The 19,684-nt window shown below is 35.5% G+C and overlaps 3 protein-coding genes across 9 annotated transcripts; 1 reads left to right on the top strand and 2 right to left on the bottom strand.

The window, feature by feature from the left end:
- Window positions 1-2,829: 2,829 nt before the first annotated feature.
- Window positions 2,830-7,217, bottom strand: tor2a (torsin family 2, member A). The gene is made up of 5 exons (XM_042724754.1): window positions 7,013-7,217; window positions 6,199-6,464; window positions 5,909-6,084; window positions 4,228-4,355; window positions 2,830-4,103 (listed from the first exon to the last, which is right to left on the bottom strand). Exons 1-5 carry the CDS (start codon window positions 7,128-7,130, stop codon window positions 3,859-3,861), a joined length of 933 nt encoding a protein of 310 aa, XP_042580688.1. The 5' UTR covers window positions 7,131-7,217; the 3' UTR covers window positions 2,830-3,858.
- Window positions 7,218-7,667: 450 nt separating this feature from the next.
- LOC109051191 (SH2 domain-containing protein 3C-like) lies at window positions 7,668-17,376 on the bottom strand. Of its 6 annotated transcripts, XM_042724752.1 has the most exons (12): window positions 14,302-14,374; window positions 13,216-13,255; window positions 13,067-13,103; window positions 12,225-12,353; window positions 11,387-11,820; window positions 10,624-10,700; window positions 10,059-10,540; window positions 9,521-9,636; window positions 9,257-9,428; window positions 8,984-9,095; window positions 8,692-8,898; window positions 7,668-8,436 (listed from the first exon to the last, which is right to left on the bottom strand). In XM_042724752.1, exons 3-12 carry the CDS (start codon window positions 13,070-13,072, stop codon window positions 8,267-8,269), a joined length of 1,905 nt encoding a protein of 634 aa, XP_042580686.1. In that variant the 5' UTR covers window positions 13,073-13,103; window positions 13,216-13,255; window positions 14,302-14,374; the 3' UTR covers window positions 7,668-8,266. The 6 variants fall into 6 exon arrangements, with proteins under 6 accessions (XP_042580686.1, XP_042580684.1, XP_042580685.1 ...); XM_042724750.1 differs by lacking the exons at window positions 13,067-13,103; window positions 14,302-14,374 and adding an exon at window positions 17,333-17,376; XM_042724751.1 differs by lacking the exons at window positions 13,067-13,103; window positions 14,302-14,374 and adding an exon at window positions 16,574-16,711.
- On the top strand, window positions 16,755-19,635 carry LOC109051192 (cilia- and flagella-associated protein 157-like). 2 transcript variants are annotated; one of them, XR_006154886.1, is made up of 5 exons: window positions 16,755-17,147; window positions 17,347-17,500; window positions 18,085-18,325; window positions 18,461-19,067; window positions 19,204-19,635. XR_006154886.1 is itself a non-coding variant. In XM_042724753.1 (4 exons), the coding sequence occupies exons 1-4, from the start codon at window positions 17,138-17,140 to the stop codon at window positions 18,602-18,604; spliced, it is 549 nt and encodes a 182-aa protein (XP_042580687.1). In that variant the 5' UTR covers window positions 16,755-17,137; the 3' UTR covers window positions 18,605-19,635. The 2 variants fall into 2 exon arrangements, 1 of the variants encoding a protein (XP_042580687.1); XM_042724753.1 differs by having other exon boundaries at window positions 18,461-19,635.
- Window positions 19,636-19,684: the final 49 nt, after the last annotated feature.

The following is a 19,684-nucleotide window of genomic DNA, read 5'->3' as shown; positions in this document are numbered from 1 at the left end:
TGAACTATCCCTTTAATATACTCTGCTTGTGTCTAAACATTCAGAAAACATTCAACACCAACATTCTCTTAATCTTTGCTACATTAAAAAAATAGAACATTTCCTTAATGTGTTCACTTTTGGAACATAAGCAAAAGGGTTATAATAGTTAAATACTGAAACTAAAATTAAAACCTTTAATTTTATGTTACTTCATACCGGAAATAAAATAAATTATAAAACCTTTTTTTATTTAATAATTTCACATTATAATTTAGTTAACTTGATGTAGGCTACTAAAATAACTTTAACTGTAATAAAAAAAATTAAAAAAACTATAAGGTTATCTATTGATAAAAAACTAAACTACTAAAAATGACAAAAACATACAACAAAATTACTATTTATTACTATATTTAACTGTAATTAAACTGAAAATACAAAACTATAATCTGAATGATACTAAAATAACACTGAACAAAATATTCTTAGAACATAATTTTGTTAGCTGTGATGCTTTGTGGATAGGACTGAATAAGGAAATGAAATGTTGAAATTAATTATTTTAAGTGTATATTTTACATTAATAAAGTGTTATGTTTGATATGTTTAAAAGTGTTTCTATGTTGCTAAATATCTTATTTGTTCCTTAAATGTACATGCTAAATAAATTACATTCAGCATGTGCTATGCTATCTAGTTATTTGAACTGAAATAGATAAGTTAATAACAACTTCACTTTTTCAACACAAATTATCTTTGTTGGTTAAATTAATTTAATAAGAAGCTATTGTAACTCCAAAAGACTGATGCAAACTATTGCATTAATTTTCATTGTTGTTGAGCCAAAACATTTGTTTTTAGGATGTGACTTTCTAATATTAAAACACTGTTTAATTAACAAGCATATTTTTAATAATGACAAAACAGAGTCTCTAAAGCACAATCCCACAAAACGCAACCAAATAAGCGATGCACAGCCAGAAAGAGGCAAAAGTTGCTTTAGCCAAGCGTCTCAGCTGAATGCACCTCAAAAGGACTTCGCTCAGTGTGCTGATTGTTTTTCATCTCTGGGCCACACAAGGCCCACCGCATCCTCCGTTCCACCCCTCGGCCGACGGCTAACTCCGGCCTGACCCGGGCCCTGTAGATGAAAGCCTCATCAGCACTGTGGCTGGCCACATTTACAAGTGAAAGACCCCCAATAATGGGGTGGTTAGGGAGAAAATGAGGAGACAGAGGGGTGCTCACAGATGTTGAGGGGGGTTGGGGGTTGGGGGGTATTGTAGCCAGTCCAGAAGGGACTGGTGGAGGGGGTGATGTTGTGCCTTTTTAGACCTGATTTAGGATAGAATGGAGAGGTGTCCGACTGAAGGGGCCAGTGGCCAGGCGAGGGCAGCCGCTTTGGAGAGCGTGTGAACGGGAGCACGGGGGTCAACTAAGAGCAGAGGTTTGGGGGAGGGAGGTGGGTCAGTCTGTTGCTTTTTGTAACAGTCGAAAATCCTTCCTTTGACACCACCCAAGGTGAGGGCCTCGTCGCTACACTTCCTCTTGGTATACTGGATGGGACAGATGAAGTCATCAAAGTGGGTATTAGTGCTTTGTATGCAGGTGAAATGGTAGGGACAGCTTTGAGAGCTTATCCACTAAAATTCAACATGGCCTCAAAGGGTTTAATGTCCAGCTCACAGTCATGGTGTCCTTCTTGCCAAACCGGCAACAGACCAACTAACACCTGCTAGTGTTTCCTGCTGAGAAACATTTAATATCCTTTGGTAAGTGGAGGAAGACGGGCTGTCGGAGGGAGTTGGGGGGCTTTGTGTCATTCTGTCCATGATCAACAGTTATGTGTTCCCACAGTAAGAGACTTGGAACGGTCATATATAGGGTGGGATATGTACGAAAAACTCATAACATTCAAAACAATCAAAACAAAAGATCTTGTGGATTTAGAAGAGCAAATACACAAGTTGAAAAATTAAACTTGATTTTATTGTTGTACAGTGTACCTGAATAAAATTTTGCATTACTGTACATGTTTCAAATTAAATTAAAAAGAAAGACAAAACGATCAATGAATAGAAAAGCGCATGAAGAAAATGGTTTAACCTTTAAATAATTATTTCCTTCACACTGCATACTATTCTAAATGAATGGGCAGAATAACTGTACAATGTAAACAACAATTAATAACACTGAAATTGAATATGGTAAAATTACATTTCTATTTATATCAGGGCAGTTCGTGCATAAATTAGCTTTTATTTTCCCTTTAGTGTTTTAAATTAAATAAAGTAACTGAATATTTGATCTAATCCTTCAGTGAGTTTTATAAAGGAAGGAGGACAAAAAAAAAAGTAATATTTAAAAGCTGGTCATTTTAATTAATTTTGATGTGATACCATATAATATTTTCATTGACTGTATTTTCGTAACGTTCACTCAAATATGAAAATTAAGTAATCATGCACTCTCTCCCTCATACTGTTCCAAACTTTATGCCGATATATATAAATATATATATATATATATATATATATATATATATATATATATTAGGGCTGTCAAATGATTAATCACGATTAATCACATCCAAAATAAAAGTTTTGTTTACATAATATATGTATGTGTACAGGGTATATTTATTATGTATATATAAATACACACACATAAATTATATATTTAGAAAATATTTACATGTATATACATTTATATATTTATATTCTTATATTTTATATATATATATAAATATATTTAATATATAAACATAACATATTCTTCTTAAATATATACATGCATGTGTGTGTATTTATATATACATAATAAATATACACAGTATGCACACATTTATTATGTAAACAAAACTTTTATTTTGGATGTGATTAATCATGATTAATCACTGAGGCACTTAGCAAAATATCTTGTTTTTTATATCCCACAGAAGAGGGTAAGTCTTATAGGTCTGGAATGACATGAGGGTGTGTAAATGAAGAGTTAGATGCAAAAGCCTCTAAGTGCCATCTGAAATTTTCTTCTAAAATTAGCATTTTTCTCAGGCCCTATGTTTATGTTCAGTTATTTCACTTTAATTGCAATGAACAGAACCTATTTATTGCCATTAAAATGCAATTACTGAACCTACGCATAGGAGCCTGATAAAAATGCTCATTTTAGAAGAAAATATCAAACGGCACTTAGAAGCTTTCGCATCTGTACTCTTCAAATGATGACAGAATTTTGGGTGAACTGACTTTCAGACATTCTTATTAACATTGTAAGATTGTACTGAAAGAGCTACAAAAACTTTTGAATTTATCTGGTTAACTGTTTAAATACTAAAAGAAAGCTATAATACATTATCTACATATTTAATATGATTTTTAAAAATGAAAGAAAAAAAAACAACTACAATGATATTGTGGAACAACAAAAAAAACACCTTGCTTCAAGTAGGCACTGCTGCCACCCTGTGGTCAGCATAAGAAATACAGCACTTAGTTCCATTGTTAAATGAATATCCCATGATGAGATAAACAATCATTAAAGTTCTGAGAGCACTTGATTTGTAGTTAACTGCACACTGAAACTTAGTGTGTTTTAGGCTGTTTCAGTGGCCTTGAGAACTGAGGCCAGCTCTCTGAATCTGTCCTTTTATTAACTAGCAACAGGCTTAATCCATGCTTGATTAAAAATGGCAAAACCAGAGCTAACCAGAGTTATTTATCAAACTCTGCTCACTCTTCATCAGAACTCATCCATATGAAACATACAAATAAGAGAATGTCCCCAAATGCAGGTGACTTTACTCTGTAGCTCCATCTTCAAGGGCTCTGTGCTCTGAATTGCTGTTAAGATTCTTAAGGGATTTCACTTTGACCCTCAAAGGAAAAGGTTAACTTTAGCAGGGACTAATTTGCAGCCAGTGCTGGAGAAGTATTGGCTGTCATTTGGTGTGTAAGTCATGGCGCCCCCTACTGATGATGCCACATCTGCCCGCTGACACTCCCCACGCTGGCAGAGCTCCCGCTGGGCACAGCGCTCCACGTGGCGCCGCAGCAAGGGGAGGAAAGGCACAAAGCGAGTGATAAGCTTTTCTGTAATTATTCTGGAGTGGTAGAACCCACCTGGGAAACAAAGTTCACCCACAGATTAGATTGACTTAACAGAGGAAAATTGTGCAACATATATTAAGCACTAAGATTAGCAGCTACAATTAACATGATTAAAATGAAGATCTATGACACTCACTGTTCTTGTTGTTGTACACCGCATCAGCAATACTGTCATCCAGCTCTTTCGGGAGAATGTCCTCTCGATCTCTACCTGTCTGACGGCTCTCCAGCGCAACTTTGTTAATTACCTCCTGACCTACAGTACTGAAAAAAAAAAAAACAGTAAAGGGATATGACAAAGTTCATCCAAACATGAAAATTCTGTCATCATTTACTCATCCTCCTGTTTTTCCGAACCTACAAGACTTTGGTTAATCTTCAAAAACAAATTAAAATATTTTTTAATGAAACTTGAGAATTTTCTGTCCCTCCATTGAAAGTCCAAGTAACCAAAACTTAATCCAAAAAGGTCATAAAGGCAACATAAATAATAAATCCATATGAATCAAATAGTATCAAACAAAGCAACTGTTCAAATGGATTCATTTTGTGACGCCTATATGACCTTTTTGCATCCTATCCAGACTTTCAATGGAGGGACATTTTAAAGGATTCATATGATGTTGCTAAAAAGAACATTATTTTGTGTATTTGGTGTAATGTAATGTGTTTATGTGGTTTAAGGTTCAAAATACACATTATTTTCCACATACTGTACATTATTGTTGCTCCTCTATGCCCCGCCTTTCTGAAACGCACCGTGTTTTACAAAGCTCATCGTTCTGAAAAGCGAGGTGTGCTCTGATTGGCCAAATACCTCAAGCATGTGATGGAAATGTTATGTCCCTTACCACACTGTGATGCCGGCAAGAATGAGACAAAACCAATATAACCCATTATAAACGAGGCATTTGTTGCATCCAGTGGGGACATAATTACTGAATATAATGACTTTTTATGCGTTGTGTTGCGTATCGCGCTGCATAAACATAAAACCATGTCTGCATTTGTGATTGGAGAGACGACAAACAACAAGCGCTACTCTACACTGCTCAAAACTCACGTTTGAATCATCAGACATACATGCTGTGAGTCAGAAGCGTCAGACTGTCCTTGCAAATTTGGAATTGCCCCACTTTATAGAAACAGACACTGTATTGTAGGCTACTCTCACAGGAAACAGTCAGTCCTCCATAAAATGCTCTGCACACATCTGAATATTTGAGTTGAACTGTTCTGGAACAGTGTTGTAGATACAATTTAACCACTGATTTCTAGTTGTGTCCTCTTTTGGAAGGCCAAACAAAGTAGTTTCGCTTTCACAACGAAACACACAGCGTCTCCACAACATCGTGTGGCAGCAACAGCGAGAATAAAAGTTACGCCTTCTTTCATCACGTAAACATTTAGGTGGCGTTATGCAAATCTTCCCACATCGTGACGTAGACATGTGGGGGGCGTGTTAGAATGAGCCATTTTAGGTAGGAGTGGTTGACTCTTAACATTTATAAAAAAATATCTCTTTGAATTTGAGACTTTAGTCTTTGCAACTTTACAGATCTTCTTTATGCACCAAGAGCTTGTAACACTCCAAAGAGAAAGGAAAAGTTGAAATCGCATCAGATGACCCCTTTAACCAAAGTCATAAGGGCTTGGATTGACATGAAGTTGAGGACATGATGACAGTATTTTTTGGTGAACTATCACTTTAATACATAAAATTCTTTGCTTTGAAATGTTATATTGCCCTGAAGGACAGAAGCCTGTCCATATAAGCATTTAAAATAATATTCCATTGATCAGTCATCCAGACTTACCTGATAAATATATAAATCGCTTTACGGTAGTTTGTCTGGAACAGAACATGAAAGGGGCCTAAATGTGGTTCTAAAACATCGATCACATCAGGAGGCATTTTCTCCATCTCATCGAAGATGAAGATTGAGCGAGCACAAGCTGTGAGGTTTCCCTCGACCCAGCGTTTTAGATCTGACTGTGCACAAAACAAGAACAAGTTAATGAACAATAACTAAAGAACTGTATTCATCCAGGAACTAAACATTAAAGTGCACATGATTTGTGTTTATATCAATAAATACACACATACCCTGTACTGTTGCACCCTGTCAGCCGAAGGAAAGTGTAAGGTGGGAATAAACTGATGGATGTATGGGCTGCCCATAGCTGTGCCGTAGATGTGTCGTCCTATCATAGAGCTGACCAGACTTTTTCCAGTCCCAGATGCTCCGTGGAAAGACAGCACTAATGGTCTGTCAGGGTTTTCATTCTGTAAAAAATTCACCACTGCTTCCGAGACAATATCCTGGGCCATATGTTGACCATAAAGGTTTTTGTAAAGGTCCCACTCTAAACCTGTGAAAACACGGCACGGTTGGGATGATGTCTTCGTCATAATGTCAGTCATAATAATTACATTTCATTGATGCATTTATTGTTATGATAAAATGTCTGTTACTCTGAAATATGTATAATTTGCCCAGCTAAACTGATATGTATATAATTATGTGCACTTTAGTATGACATTAAAAAGTATTTATAAACATAACAAGTAATAATAAGTCATATAAGGAGGCCAACATCAGAAAGACTGTATCGCAAATGCATTTTAGCATTTATTCTAGTCAAAAAGTGATCTGTACAAACGTTAAAAAGCTGGTGACATATACTGTGAACTATGTAGCCTTTCGTTTGTTTACAGTCTGGTCAGCTGTCATCTCTACCATTAATGGTTAAGTTAAATCTGGCGTTTGTGGTATAAAGAAATAAGTGTCAGATGTTTATCTTGAAAGAAATCCTTTAGTTTCATCTGGTGAAGCTGTAAGACCCACTGAGTACTAGAGAAGCTAACGCTAGCTGTCCACATGCTGAAGAGACGTCTGTTCATATCCCACACACCTTACCTTTTATGTCTGGTTTGAAGTCACAGTGGCAGCTGTCAGATATTGAACAATAAATAGACCTCATCTCAAAAGCGGTACCTAAGGACGTACAATAAATTAAAAGAAGTATAAATATCATTGTAGCTATAGCCTCAGAGCACTGCTCCAAGATGAGTTGGCTGGCGGAAGCACAACTGCTACAGCGCCACAGACACTAGAGGGCAACCAACTGACTTCACACATTTCCGCGAATCGGTTCTTTCGAGTAGAAAAGAGCCGATTCACTGAATCTTTTACGTCGTGACGTAATTGCGTAAATCCGTGTGCCCCAAAAAATAAATAAATAAATAAATAAATAAATAAATAAATAAATAAATAAATATAAAAAAAATAATAATAAAATAAAATAAAATGAAAAAAAGCGTTTTTCTTTTAAAATAAGTTTTAAGTTTTACAACGGTATTAATTGTAATATTACGTGTCCCAATACCATTTTTTAATTTACAGCCATGATTTATGTCACAAATAACACAGTTTACAACCTATATATGCATTTAATTGCAAACTGTATTTGCATCTCTTTGCAAGTTCTTACACAAGAACTAGGCCTATATAGGGCATGATGAGTGAAAATGATTCTGAATCAATAATGTTTAAATAAATTAGACATAAGAGATTCAGTTGACCCAAGATTTAATTGACTATGATGTGGCGACTGGTATCAAAGTACATACACTACAATTTCAAATCAGTAAATGATTAACAATAAATCAGATAAACATTTAATTTGGAAACATACACCACAGTAACTTGAATGGAAGAAAAACAAACAATAAATCAGCTCTGAATTTATTTTTAAATGATGTAAGTATGAAATAGTAGAGTTAAATATATAGACTTAAAATCTCCAAAAAATTGTATCAACGAGTAAATATTACCCATTATCTGGTCATTATTGTTTTTAAGAACCAATAACTGTGCAATTAAACACATACTTCAGGGTTCAAAGTTAACAATATTAGCATAGTTAAGATTATTTTGTCTTGAAAATATAACTTTGGGTATGAATTTTATGTACACTATGTAAATAATAACATTGAAAATTAAATAAGTTAAAATTGCAAGATATCTTGAGTTTATATACAGTGGCAGACATGTATCCCCTTTATAAACCTATGAACAAAAACGAAAGAAAAAAATCAACATAACTAAATAAATTCATAAAACATAGTGGATATTCTGAAAATAGTATGTGACTAGCAGTCATCCATTCTGTCATTTTGCTGAGTCGGAAAGCTCAAGCCTGTTGGACAGAGCTGTTAGCACTTCATCAAACTTTGAATAACGTTCATCTTTATTTCTTTCCACTCCACGGCTTCCCCACAGGAGACGCATCTGAAACTCTGTGAGGAAGACCTCCCAAATATCTGCTTCCTCCTGAAATCCTGCAAATGAAAAATTCAGAAATAAGTAACATTACTGTATATACACCTCACCTAAAGCATAACGTTCACTGGGTGTTACTTAAATGACATTTCATTTATAGCATGCAACTTTTCTGCTTATTTTTATTCCTTGACTTTAAATTGGACATGGTTTAATAAATGCAACCATTTGTTGTCTTTATGCAAGTGCAGATATACTAAATAGTCCTAAAATTCTGTATCCATTAGAAATTGTTTATGTTATCAAGCCATTACCCTGCAGTTTAGCCACTGCATTTGCACTGAAGATCCTCCCATTGCATGCGATCGTACGTGCAGCATCCAGATGGCTCAAGACCATGGCCACTCCAGTGTCTGCACTTTCCCATGACTCTGACGCCTCAAGAGCCACACCATTTCTTTCAAGAAGAGACAGCAGAGGGAGCACATGGGGAAATGTTGTGTCTGTGGGTCTACTTATCTCTGAAAGAGAGTTTGAAGTTGTCAATTGGGAATTTGAAATGGTAAGCCAACAGAATCTTTAAAGCAACTTTGTGTGAATGAATACCTTCTCCGTCATTCATCATCCTCATTGAGGGTCTAAGGGTTTTCTCATAAAGAACAGCACTTTCTGTGTACTTCTGACGTAAAACTGCCCATGTCTCATCCAAGCGAGCAATCTAAAAAAAGAGAAGATCGATTCATTAGAACATTATAAACACCAGATCTACTATGATCATTTTTTTTTTAATTATCCTTATGAAAAATTATTCTCATGAAACTACTTAATAAAATGTTTTCCTCATAGTTCAAGAGAAATGTTTTCATCAGTCTTTCTAACCTGTGGTAATTCAAGGCATTTCATAACTGTGGCAAAGCCAAACAAATTGCCCAAATTGCTCTTGAGTTCAGAGGCCAGGCAGATGGCTCTATGCAGCAGGGTGGCTCTTTCATCAGCGCTACCCGTGCAGCCCAGCAGCTGAACAGCCAGCATTATGGACATGGTGTGGAACCTGAGGGGCAAAAACGAGTTATTTGCTGTCATTTAATGTAGAGGTTGTCATCTCACAAAAATAATTTATTGAACAAAGTGGGGATAACCAACCTTTCAAGCAGATCTTGACGGAGATGATGTCCATGTGGGAGGGTAAGCAGCTCCAGTCCTGAACTCACCCCCATGCCTTTCATCATATCATCAGATGTATCCAGAATTCGAGCAACCTGCAGAGTGAAGATGAGTAATCATGTTATTCAAATGCACAAATGTCTTATTTGTCATACATAATATACTTGAAAAAAGAACATATTTAAATGTACAGAAGATAAGATGAAATGTAATAATAATACAAATAAAATGTGATTTTACTAACAATAATTTTGTGACAATTTATCAGTATGACTATAAAAACAATAAACAAATTAAGAAATATTACCATTGTAATATTTCACTTTACAATAAAAACTATTTTAGTATTTAAGAAAACACTAAAAACTGAATTATAAGCTGATCGTGTATAAATAAACACTTAAAGAGTGCTGTGCGTCACTCTGAAACATTCTGATTAACCGTGCAGTCCAAGTGTCAGTTATTTGAATGCATGAAAAGTAATCTAATCTCAAAACATTTATACAATCAAACTTACCATGCAGTCAACTTTGGTGATATGTATTGCCATTGTCTTTATATCAACTTCAAACAGGACATCCTTCACTTTTTTCAGTATTCTGGTCTCCAAAGGTTTATTTTCTGGGGGCATCAGTGGTGATTGGTACACACCAGGTTTGAAACAGGAAACTGTGTCCATGGTGAAAGGCACTAAATAATCCTCGTCATACTCCTCTCTGCAATCCAACGTCTGCATTTCGTGTCTTACAAAGGGATGATTTGTTGCCACAAGGTCATCTTGAGAAATTGCTGAGAGATTTTTGGCATGGTTTATTCCTCTGTTGTTTTGATGGGAATGTGTTATTGAGGACAGAAGATGTACTGCTGGCTCCAAATATATGAGAGTGTTTTCAGGGGGAGATGAACAAAGTTGTATTTCACTGGACTTTTGGAGAACAGGTGATGAAGGAACTATCACGAACTTCCTGTTTTCAGAGGGGCTTTTTCGCCGCCTGGCTACTGGAGACAAAAGCAGATGCACAGTCACAATGCTATTCTCATACTTTCTGGTTTTACTTGATTTGATGGGAAATGAATCTTACATGTGCTCATTTTTATTGGGGAAGTTGACACTACAATGCGCTGCTCTATGGTACCTTCAAAACTCCTCACAACATCACTGTGGAATACAGTACGGGACAATCAGTTATTAAACCAAAACCTAATCATTTACAGGATGAGAATTATGTACAAAAATGTTTTTATGTTTTTGACAGAAGCCACTTGTGGTCACAGAGGCAGCATTTATTAAAAAAATACAGTAAAAATAGTAATAAAGTGGAATATTATCACAATTTAAAATAACTGTTTTTATTTGAATGTATTTGTGATTTATTCCTGTTATGGCAAGGCTGAATTTTCAGCAGCCATTACTCTAGACTACAGTGTCACATGATCCTTCAGAAATCATTTTAAAATGCTGATTCTAACATGCTCATTTATTATCAGTTAGTATTGGTACTCAATTGCTGATTAATATTTTTGTGGAATCTATGATACATATCTTTAGGATTCTTTGATTAATTAAATTTTCAAATGAACAGCAGTTATTTAAAATCTTTGTCTTTACTGACACAGTCTGTGGAACTGTGTCACTATAAAACATTGTTTGTTTAAGCACCCAGACCAGCCCAACAACAGCAACAATGGCTCAACCAATGGGATGTGTTTGGGGTGTGGCTATGTGTTTGACTGACCAATTGCAGTTATTATTTTTGTTTGTTGATGATTAAGACTCAGAAATTACACAGTTCACTTTTAATATCAATGACTGGTTTTCTGAAAAATTTCTATCATAAAACTCACCTCTGTGGTCTTATCAGCTCAATTTCCAAAGCCTCTGTCACAGTTATGCTTTCCCTCTTCTTTTGGCTTCCCTTCTGTCTGGTTGGTGAGTTTACTGGGCTGTTTTCCACACTTGGAAGCCCAAACATGGTTTCTAGGTATCTTAGTGGAAGTGTCCTGTTAACTGGTGAGTAAATGTAGGCACCACTCTGCTTTGTCAAAGGCCTTTTATTTCCAACATAGGAATGAACCAGTGCTGGCAGAGAATCAAACGTTTCCTCCTCCAGAAAGTACTGTGCATGAGTATATGTCTCATAAGATCTGAGCAGAACCTTGTGGATGAGGAAATGAAGAGCTTTCTGGTTCCAGCAGCAGGTTAAGACATAATCTCCAATGCTAGTGAGGGAGTCACGGACTAGAAAATCCCCATCCTGTTGCACAAGAGACTCAGAAACCTATAAAAAGCCATTATTAAGTCACACTGTACATAATTTCCATTATATTAACATGTATTTTGAGATGGGGTAACACTAGTCAAACCAAGAACATGTAAATATGTGAGGATATTAAATATAACACTCTTAAAAATAATGGTTCTTTATTGGTATCTATGGTTCCATGAACAACCTTTAACATCTATGGAAGCTTTCCATTGCGCAAACATTTTTACAATGAAAAAAAGTTTCTTTAGAATATTACAAATTTCTTCACCGAAAGACAAAAAATGGTTCTTCTAAGAACTGGTAATTAAAAGAGTCTTTTGAGGGAACCAAAAATGGTTCTTCTATGGCATTGCTTGGAAAACATCTTTTTGGAACCTTTATTTCTAAAAGTGCACATAAAAATATTTATTACTCACCTCCCAAGGTATGCGACCATGGTACCAGCCATGACTTGATAAGTTACAGCTGCTTAATTTCAACTCTTGTTCCAACTCTTGCTTCAGTTTTTCTGATGGGGAATTCAGTTGGCATGTCTCTTTAGTAAACTAACGAAAATAAAGCAATGATTAGAAACCATAAGAACAAAGAAATCATGAGAAACTTCTTATACAATGAATGACTCAGATTGCGGTTCTGGGCTGTTAAGGTAACATCACTGTGATTACAGTTCATAATAGGCCAATATATATCACTGCAGTAATATATGCTAACAGCATTGTGTGGAGTCCCACAAGCAACAACTAGCCCCATTGTCCAATCTATTTATATGTTCATCTGGAGCAATAAAACTGATAAAGTTGGACTTAAATGATGGGAAAATGTCCTGCATGTTAAGTAACTATTGTGCAGAAAGACAAACGACAGTAATGGTGAAAATACTGCCTTTGTTCTAGATGCTACAACAACTATCAGTGGTATAATGTGAAACATTTCTATTTAAATGTGAGCCCGTTTTCAGTTGCTCTAAAATAAACAGCAACATTTGGCGCAGTTGGTTGCCTACAGTAACCCTGTTTGTCCTCAGCCATTCTGAAGTCATGGGCAGCAGTCCAAGCCCTGTTGTGTCACCCATCCTAATTCAATTAGAGTTTAATAGCAAAGCTCTCAGATTCCTTTGTGACCAACACTTTGTGTCACCAGCAAAACAAAATAACCTTTATAATGCAGCAATTTTTAGCTTTAATTGTCAGTGCTCATCATTTTTTACCTAAAGTTAAAGGGATAGTTTTGTCTAAAAGTCTGTCATTTGTTTATTCACCTGCATGTCATTCCAAACCTGTATGACTTCCTTTAATCTGCAAAATGCAAAAGGAGATTTTCCCCTTAATTAAATTTCCCCATAATAATGTTACAATGTCACCATGAAACCTGTCGTTAATATATAACAAGAATCACATGGTAGCCTACCTTTACATAAACACCACTGTTTTCCATGAGACCTGAATACCTGTAAATGCAGAAAAGTGATAAAATTAGACCAGTGAGGTAACCAATGTCAAAATATGGTAATGAGCTATGAGTCATGTGTATTTTTCTGAGTGGAAACACTTATTCATAAGCATAACTTCACATAGAGTATGAAGTGACAGTCAGGTGGCTCCAAGACAGGAAACTGTCACCGGAAAAACACATGTTGCTCTTTCCCATGACCACAATATCATCAGTACATTAACTGTTGGACCACAGACACATCTGACAACACCCAGTTACAGCCTGCTGTGTCCATTCCCAAACAAAAAGCCTCCATGCCAGACAGCCTGAATATCTTAGAGATTACAACACCAGTTCCCTCTCACGGTTTCACAATCAGATATTTAACGTTCTGTACTGAACATAGCCTTCTGGGTTAAAAAAAAAAAAAAAAAAAAAAATACATAGAAAACAAAACACTACACACATTCCTCAATGCACATTCAAACAGAAACCAAAAGACTCATGAAACCTTAATTTTTTACAAGTGTTTTGTTGTTTTCCAGTATAAATATTAACCACTGAATAGACATATAAATATACATAGAAATTTCCTTACCTCACTGACAAACTGTTTTTTTTATGGGGTTTTTTTATGTTTTAAGCATAAATGATACTACATTTAGTTTTTTTTTTTTTTGGTTATAGAAAGTATATTGACTTCTTAATACCAATAATATAGGCCTTCCACAATTTTGTTTGCATTCAGATATAAAAGATGTTATTTTTTTAACTGGAAAACAAGAAAACGCTTATTAAGAAAATGACTTTTCAGTACATCAAGACATATGGCATAACACCTTACTCTGATGTTTACATTATAAATCAGACTTCACAACCATAAAATAACCTCCAATCACAAAAGGATTCTCAGAAAGTAATTCTTCTCTACAAAACACTTCCCAGACACTTCACTTGTTCTCAGTTGAAAATCCCTCCGCTCACAAATACAGCATGCGTTATAACTAAATGTGGATGAGCACGCTTTGTTTTAAAATAAACCTACAGCAAAGGGATTCTCACCAAAGTCTTTCTCTTTGTAAAACCCTTGTTAGACACTCCACAAGTACGACATGCGATATGCCAGGATGAGGATGAGCACGTACTCTGCGCGCGCTGTTTCTCTGTGTTGTCCTCTGTGATCTGCTCTCGCTGTGTTGTCTAACCGAATTCCAATGGAACTGTAGGAATGTCAGACTCAAAAAGCTGAGCGCGAAAACACTTTTCCAAACGGCAGTTACATAATGAGCAGACTCCCCTCCCCGAACCTCTCTACTCCTCTCAGACATTCATAAACAAGCACCATCTATCACTATAGAACACAAAAGTCTCACGTATGAGGTTTAATTTGTGTCATAATTACGTATAATGTAACTTTAGCCTAACATGTGACTGTTTACCTATACAGGGAATGCAACTTCTACGATCAGAAGTTTCAACTTTCAAAGTAATTTTGTAATATATGACATCAGCGATCAGTGTAGAACTCATTGCTATAGAATTTCACTTTCATTCCATGTTTTAAAGTTGTTTAAACACCCTCAGCTGTCATCAACCATACGTGGTCATGAGGCTTGTCCCGCGGTGAGTGAGGGAGTTCATCACTGTCATGTGTTCATCACTGTCATGTGTGCATTTCACGCGCAGTCCTTTTGACCCTTGACGCGCCGCGCATCCATTATTCTTTGCTACAATGTTGCAGTGTCTCGTGATGACATCGTTTTTTTCTGTATCTTTCTCACCACCCCCCCTACATCTTGGCATCATCATCATACTCACAAAATAGCTGTTATTGTATTATTGTATTATTCCCTGTGCCAGTCTCTGAGTGGCTCAGCTTGCAGATAAAGCACAGAAAGCTCTTTTTTTAACTTTTAAAAAAAATGCATTTAGAATTTAAAAATGGCAAAACTAAACAAAATATATAGTAATGCTAACACTGTTATAAACTTATTTACTATATGAAAATGTCATCCACACCAATGAAGCTCATAAGTGGAGATTCGGTAAGAATATAGGCTAGGCCTATTAATTTTAACATATGAATTGTTTATAACTTTGTAAATAAAAAGGGGAGTTCCTCAAGGACAATTTAGGAAATTGCAACAGTTGTGGGCAGTATATAGTGTTAAGCAAATATGTGAGGATGTGAACAATGAGAATGAGTCAGAGTGTTTTTCAAAAGTCATTAGTTTTTAAACTGGTTCTAGAAAACTGCACTCATGTGAACCTCAGGTCAAATTTGACTCATATTAACATACTGTAATTAAAACCAAACTTTTGGGACAAAAACGTAAAATCATTTATAACATTGCAATTTTTTTATAATAACCTCTGCTAACTGAACAGTGTAAATTTTAAAGTTTAAAACAGAGTTATAATACAGTAAAAGAGCTATTTTTTTGCACATTCTTTGCACATCCGTCACAAAAAAAAAACAAAAAAAAAAAAAATCTGAGTGAGGACTTTCAAAGGTTAAAGGCCACGATTTATTCTTCAAATACAAGTTTGATAGGTACAAAACAAGTAAAAAGTAAAAAAGCGCTCTCGTGTGTGTGTGTGTGTGTGTGTGTGTGTGTGTGTGTGTATATATATATATATATATATATATATATATATATATAATAAGGTTCAATTTGTTTACATCTCTTAACATGAACTAACGCTAAAGCAATTATTAATCTTATTAAACATAATGTGTAGAATTAGCAAATGACAGGATACAACTCATGTTTCAATCAAAAAATGAAAGTGAAACGGCCGATTAATAGGCCCAAACCTCTTTGTATAATATTTTGAAAGACTGTGAAAAAGCACCTCTCGCGCATGTCTCTGAGCAGCGCCTGAAGCTCAACTCAAACTCAAACCTCACATCCATGGCAACAAGAAACAATTGCATTTGCAAGTTTCTACTTCTCAGACTGTTTGTACTTCTTAAGTAGGCTATAACCTACGTAAAAGTTCAGTGCCTCCGAAAAAGAATGCACAAGGTACCGGAGATAAATCAATTAAAAAGGAAAGTATGAATCCTTGACGGAGAGTGACAAAAACTTTATCGGGCTCAAATACGCGATTTGGAGGAGCGACTGTAAAGTTAAGAGTCTCTTGCAAGTTGACACGACCTTTTTTTTTTTTTTTTTTTTTTCATGGTTGTTTGTTATGTTATATTATTCACAAGTTTATAAGAAAATGCTTCTGAATTTAGGCAATCTCAGAAAAACTCCGCAACCTAAAAGCAAAAATGCACGAGTAGGCCTACATTCTGAAGTAATGAGCACGTGCAGCAAACACTCACCTAATGACGATGCTGATTTGACAACTTGATTGAAGTCAGTAAGCTATTTTTGGATTAAAATATAGGCTACAAGATTTAAATAGCATCAACAGAATTTAACTCATAATATTTACTGTGAGTTTAGGTTATTGTGCGGCTAATGTCTGTGCCTTTGAGGAAACTAAAATGAAACAGACTTTGGATTATAATCTACTGTTAATAATTAACCAGGCAACATACTTCAACAAATATGTCACACCATACAGGAAGCACTTGCCTTATTCACGTTTTTAAGCACTGTGACCTTGTCTTTTGTTCTTGCAGATACCAGCAAAAATGTGATTAACTGGAGGTTCAGGAAAAAGATTTATACTCAAAAATCAATAATGTGGAGAAAGAGAAGAAAGACATTGTTATCTACCTAAAAAGCACACTGGCTCAAAAAGAAGTTGAACTAATTAATCTGGCTGAGATGTTATCAAGACACCAGCAAGCTCAAGAGGCTGAGAGAGAGTTCTTTGAGTTACAACTGAGCCTGCTTAGACATGAGCTTCAAGAAAATAAGGAAAAATTCACTCTGAGAACATGGCGCTTGGTACTTCTAAAGAGTCACATTCACATAGAATACAAACATCTGATAAAATAAAAACTTATATGAATTATCACTAATGGGATATACTTTATATTACAATTCAAAATGTCACTTTGATTTTTCAGGTCTTAGCTGTACTGATGTGCCTGGTATTAATAAAAGCACCTTACAACCTAAAATGTGTTTACCTTTTTGTGTTCAGCTGGTAAACTGGCATCTTTGGAGGAATTCTCCATGCAGAGAGAGAAGCTTATGGCTGAACGCAGGTGTTTGGAAGAGCAGCTTCAGAAGCAAAAAGAAGAACATCAAGCACAAATCTATAATCTGGAGAAAAAAGCTGTACTGGACAATGACAGGTGAGCATGTTCATACTCATTGTTCAGAGATCACAGGGAGTGCATTCTTAGATGAATATGATTAAATCAATAATGGCCATTTTTCATAAATATTGTGCATTATTTAAGGTCTAAAGCCATCAGTGCTGAACATTAGAAATTACATATTTGTCAAATGGGTGATTGTTTTCCATTCATCTTCTATTTTCAGTGAAACATGGCAATGTAAAGCCTTATTTATAAATTATATGAATAATAAAATTAATTGTTTTAAAAACAGATACAACTCTTGATTTTAATAATGCATTAGTAAATTTTTTAAAATAACATTAGCTAAGATTAATAAATGCTTCAGCAGAATTTTTCAATATGAAGTGTTACAATATGAAATATTTGAAATACTTATATATTATTATTACCTTCAGCTGCTCCTGTTAGGGCTCCCCACATGGAATTATCTGTCATGTGGCAAAGGTTTTATGCTGGATTCCCTTGCTGATATCTTTAAATGTATTTTTTCAAATATAAAGTTGGTAAAAAAAAATAAAATAAATGTGTTAACTACAAGCTACATTTTATGTAATTGACCTTTTTGGCTGATACAGGCTAAAGAAAGACATGCTGCAACATGTTGCTGCTGTAGCAGCTGAATTTCAGCAGGTTTCAGATCAGAAGATGCCCGAGACAACAAAGAGGGCCATGCAAGAAAACCTCTCAGACAAGACCAAGGAGCTGCTGAAGGAGAATAATGATCTGCGAGCAAGAGAAAAGCAGCTCAAAATAGAGAATGCCATCACTGAACTGCTGCTACATGAGATAACCAAGAAGAATGTTGCTAATCAAAAGGTTAATCAAAAAGGTTTATATGTCTATACTTTCATGCATTTAAGCTATTATTTATTTATTTTTTATTTTTTTGCTGTTTGGAAATGTGCATTTTATATAGCCTAGAGCAAAAATGAAACATGACTCTTTCTCAAGGTAGCCCATCAGTTGACAGAAAAGTCCAAGCAAATGCAGTCTGATGTGGAAAAGTGTGCCAAACTTAAAGTGGAGCAACAAGAGCTGCTAGACAGTCACTCTGCAATATGTACAGAGCTTGATGCTCTCAGGTTGGACTCCTGAAGTTACTTGTAAGTAAAATAATTTACATTAAATACTTTCTTCAGTGTGTTACCACTACTTACTGAAAGAAACATGCAACAGTAATAGAAGTGCTAAACCAAACAAAAGCTGAAGCCAAGAGACAGAGGAAAGAGCTTGAAGAGGAACGGATGTTAAGAAAACAGCTCAAAACAGTTCTTGAGGAAGCAGCAGTAGCTTTAAAAGAGACCCTAAGGGTAAGAGTGAACATAAACAGGTCAATTATCATTTGGTGTTACAGCAAAGTAAATAAGCAGTAGTTACAGGAGGTCCCTAAAGAGGAAGACTCAGAACTGAAGATTGCTGTCAGATGAAATCAGATGATGCAGAAGCTGCAGGCTGTGCTGGACAGTGCTGCAGCTTTAGGAAATGGTCCAGCTCTTACTGACTTCATTCCAGAGGCGACTTGCAGTCATGATTTCAAGAAAGCCTCTGACATCGAAAGGTACACATTCATTTATTTTAATTCAGTGTCATGGATTAAAATGGACATGTGACATATTGCAGCTCTAAGACATGCTAATCATACAATAATTTTGGCAATGTGATTCAGTGACTCTCATGCTTGCTTTTAACTCCAGACCAAGTGAACTCCTGCAGAAATCTACTTCATATCTGTCTCACTTCAAAACTGGAGATCTGGGATTGGTCCCTCGCAAAACACACACTAGATCATCAAAGACAGGAAATCTCTCTAGGAGTGCTTATACCTATGTAAATAAGTAAGTACATAGGTTATGGCACATCAACAGCACACAGAGCATGTGATCATTGATATAACATGAAATCTTTGATTGTTTTCTTGTCTTCTAGGAAACAAGCAAGTGATAAATAACATTTTCATTGTCATACTTGATCACAAGTGTTGTGGGAGGTAGGCTATTTTTAAATAAGGTATTGTTGAAGTAGGCCTACATGTCATTCCAAATTTCATTGTGCTAGTTTCATGTATTGTCACTAGGTGGCAGTGTTGTATCATTATGGAGAGATTCGTGAACGTGGCCTGAAATAGAAATAAAGTGACTTTTTTTAAAAAATAAAAAAGTGTACTAATCTTTCCCA

Source organism: Cyprinus carpio, chromosome B5 (genome assembly GCF_018340385.1).
Source record: "Cyprinus carpio isolate SPL01 chromosome B5, ASM1834038v1, whole genome shotgun sequence".
NCBI classification, from domain to species: Eukaryota; Metazoa; Chordata; class Actinopteri; order Cypriniformes; family Cyprinidae; genus Cyprinus; species Cyprinus carpio.
The sequence above is the reverse complement of the archived record's forward strand: the minus strand, read 5'-3'. Positions and strand labels throughout refer to the sequence as shown.

What these genes read in the sequence shown, in the direction of transcription:
- LOC109051192 (XM_042724753.1), top strand. An exon ending in GCTGTACTGGACAATGACAG is followed by an intron (nt 17,501 to 18,084) that starts GTGAGCATGTTC and finishes TGGCTGATACAG; the next exon opens with GCTAAAGAAAGACATGCTGC. An exon ending in AGAATGTTGCTAATCAAAAG is followed by an intron (nt 18,326 to 18,460) that starts GTTAATCAAAAA and finishes CTCTTTCTCAAG; the next exon opens with GTAGCCCATCAGTTGACAGA.
- LOC109051191 (XM_042724748.1), bottom strand. Translation starts at nt 14,567, where the DNA reads ATGTCTGAGAGGAGTAGAGAGGTTCGGGGAGGGGAGTCTGCTCATTAT. An exon ending in TCACCAAAGTTGACTGCATG is followed by an intron (nt 9,637 to 10,058) that starts GTAAGTTTGATT and finishes TTCACTCTGCAG; the next exon opens with GTTGCTCGAATTCTGGATAC. An exon ending in GATGATGAATGACGGAGAAG is followed by an intron (nt 8,899 to 8,983) that starts GTATTCATTCAC and finishes ACTCTCTTTCAG; the next exon opens with AGATAAGTAGACCCACAGAC.
- tor2a (XM_042724754.1), bottom strand. Translation starts at nt 7,130, where the DNA reads ATGATATTTATACTTCTTTTAATTTATTGTACGTCCTTAGGTACCGCT. An exon ending in CTTCAAACCAGACATAAAAG is followed by an intron (nt 6,465 to 7,012) that starts GTAAGGTGTGTG and finishes GTGTTTTCACAG; the next exon opens with GTTTAGAGTGGGACCTTTAC. An exon ending in ACAGGGTGCAACAGTACAGG is followed by an intron (nt 6,085 to 6,198) that starts GTATGTGTGTAT and finishes TTTTGTGCACAG; the next exon opens with TCAGATCTAAAACGCTGGGT.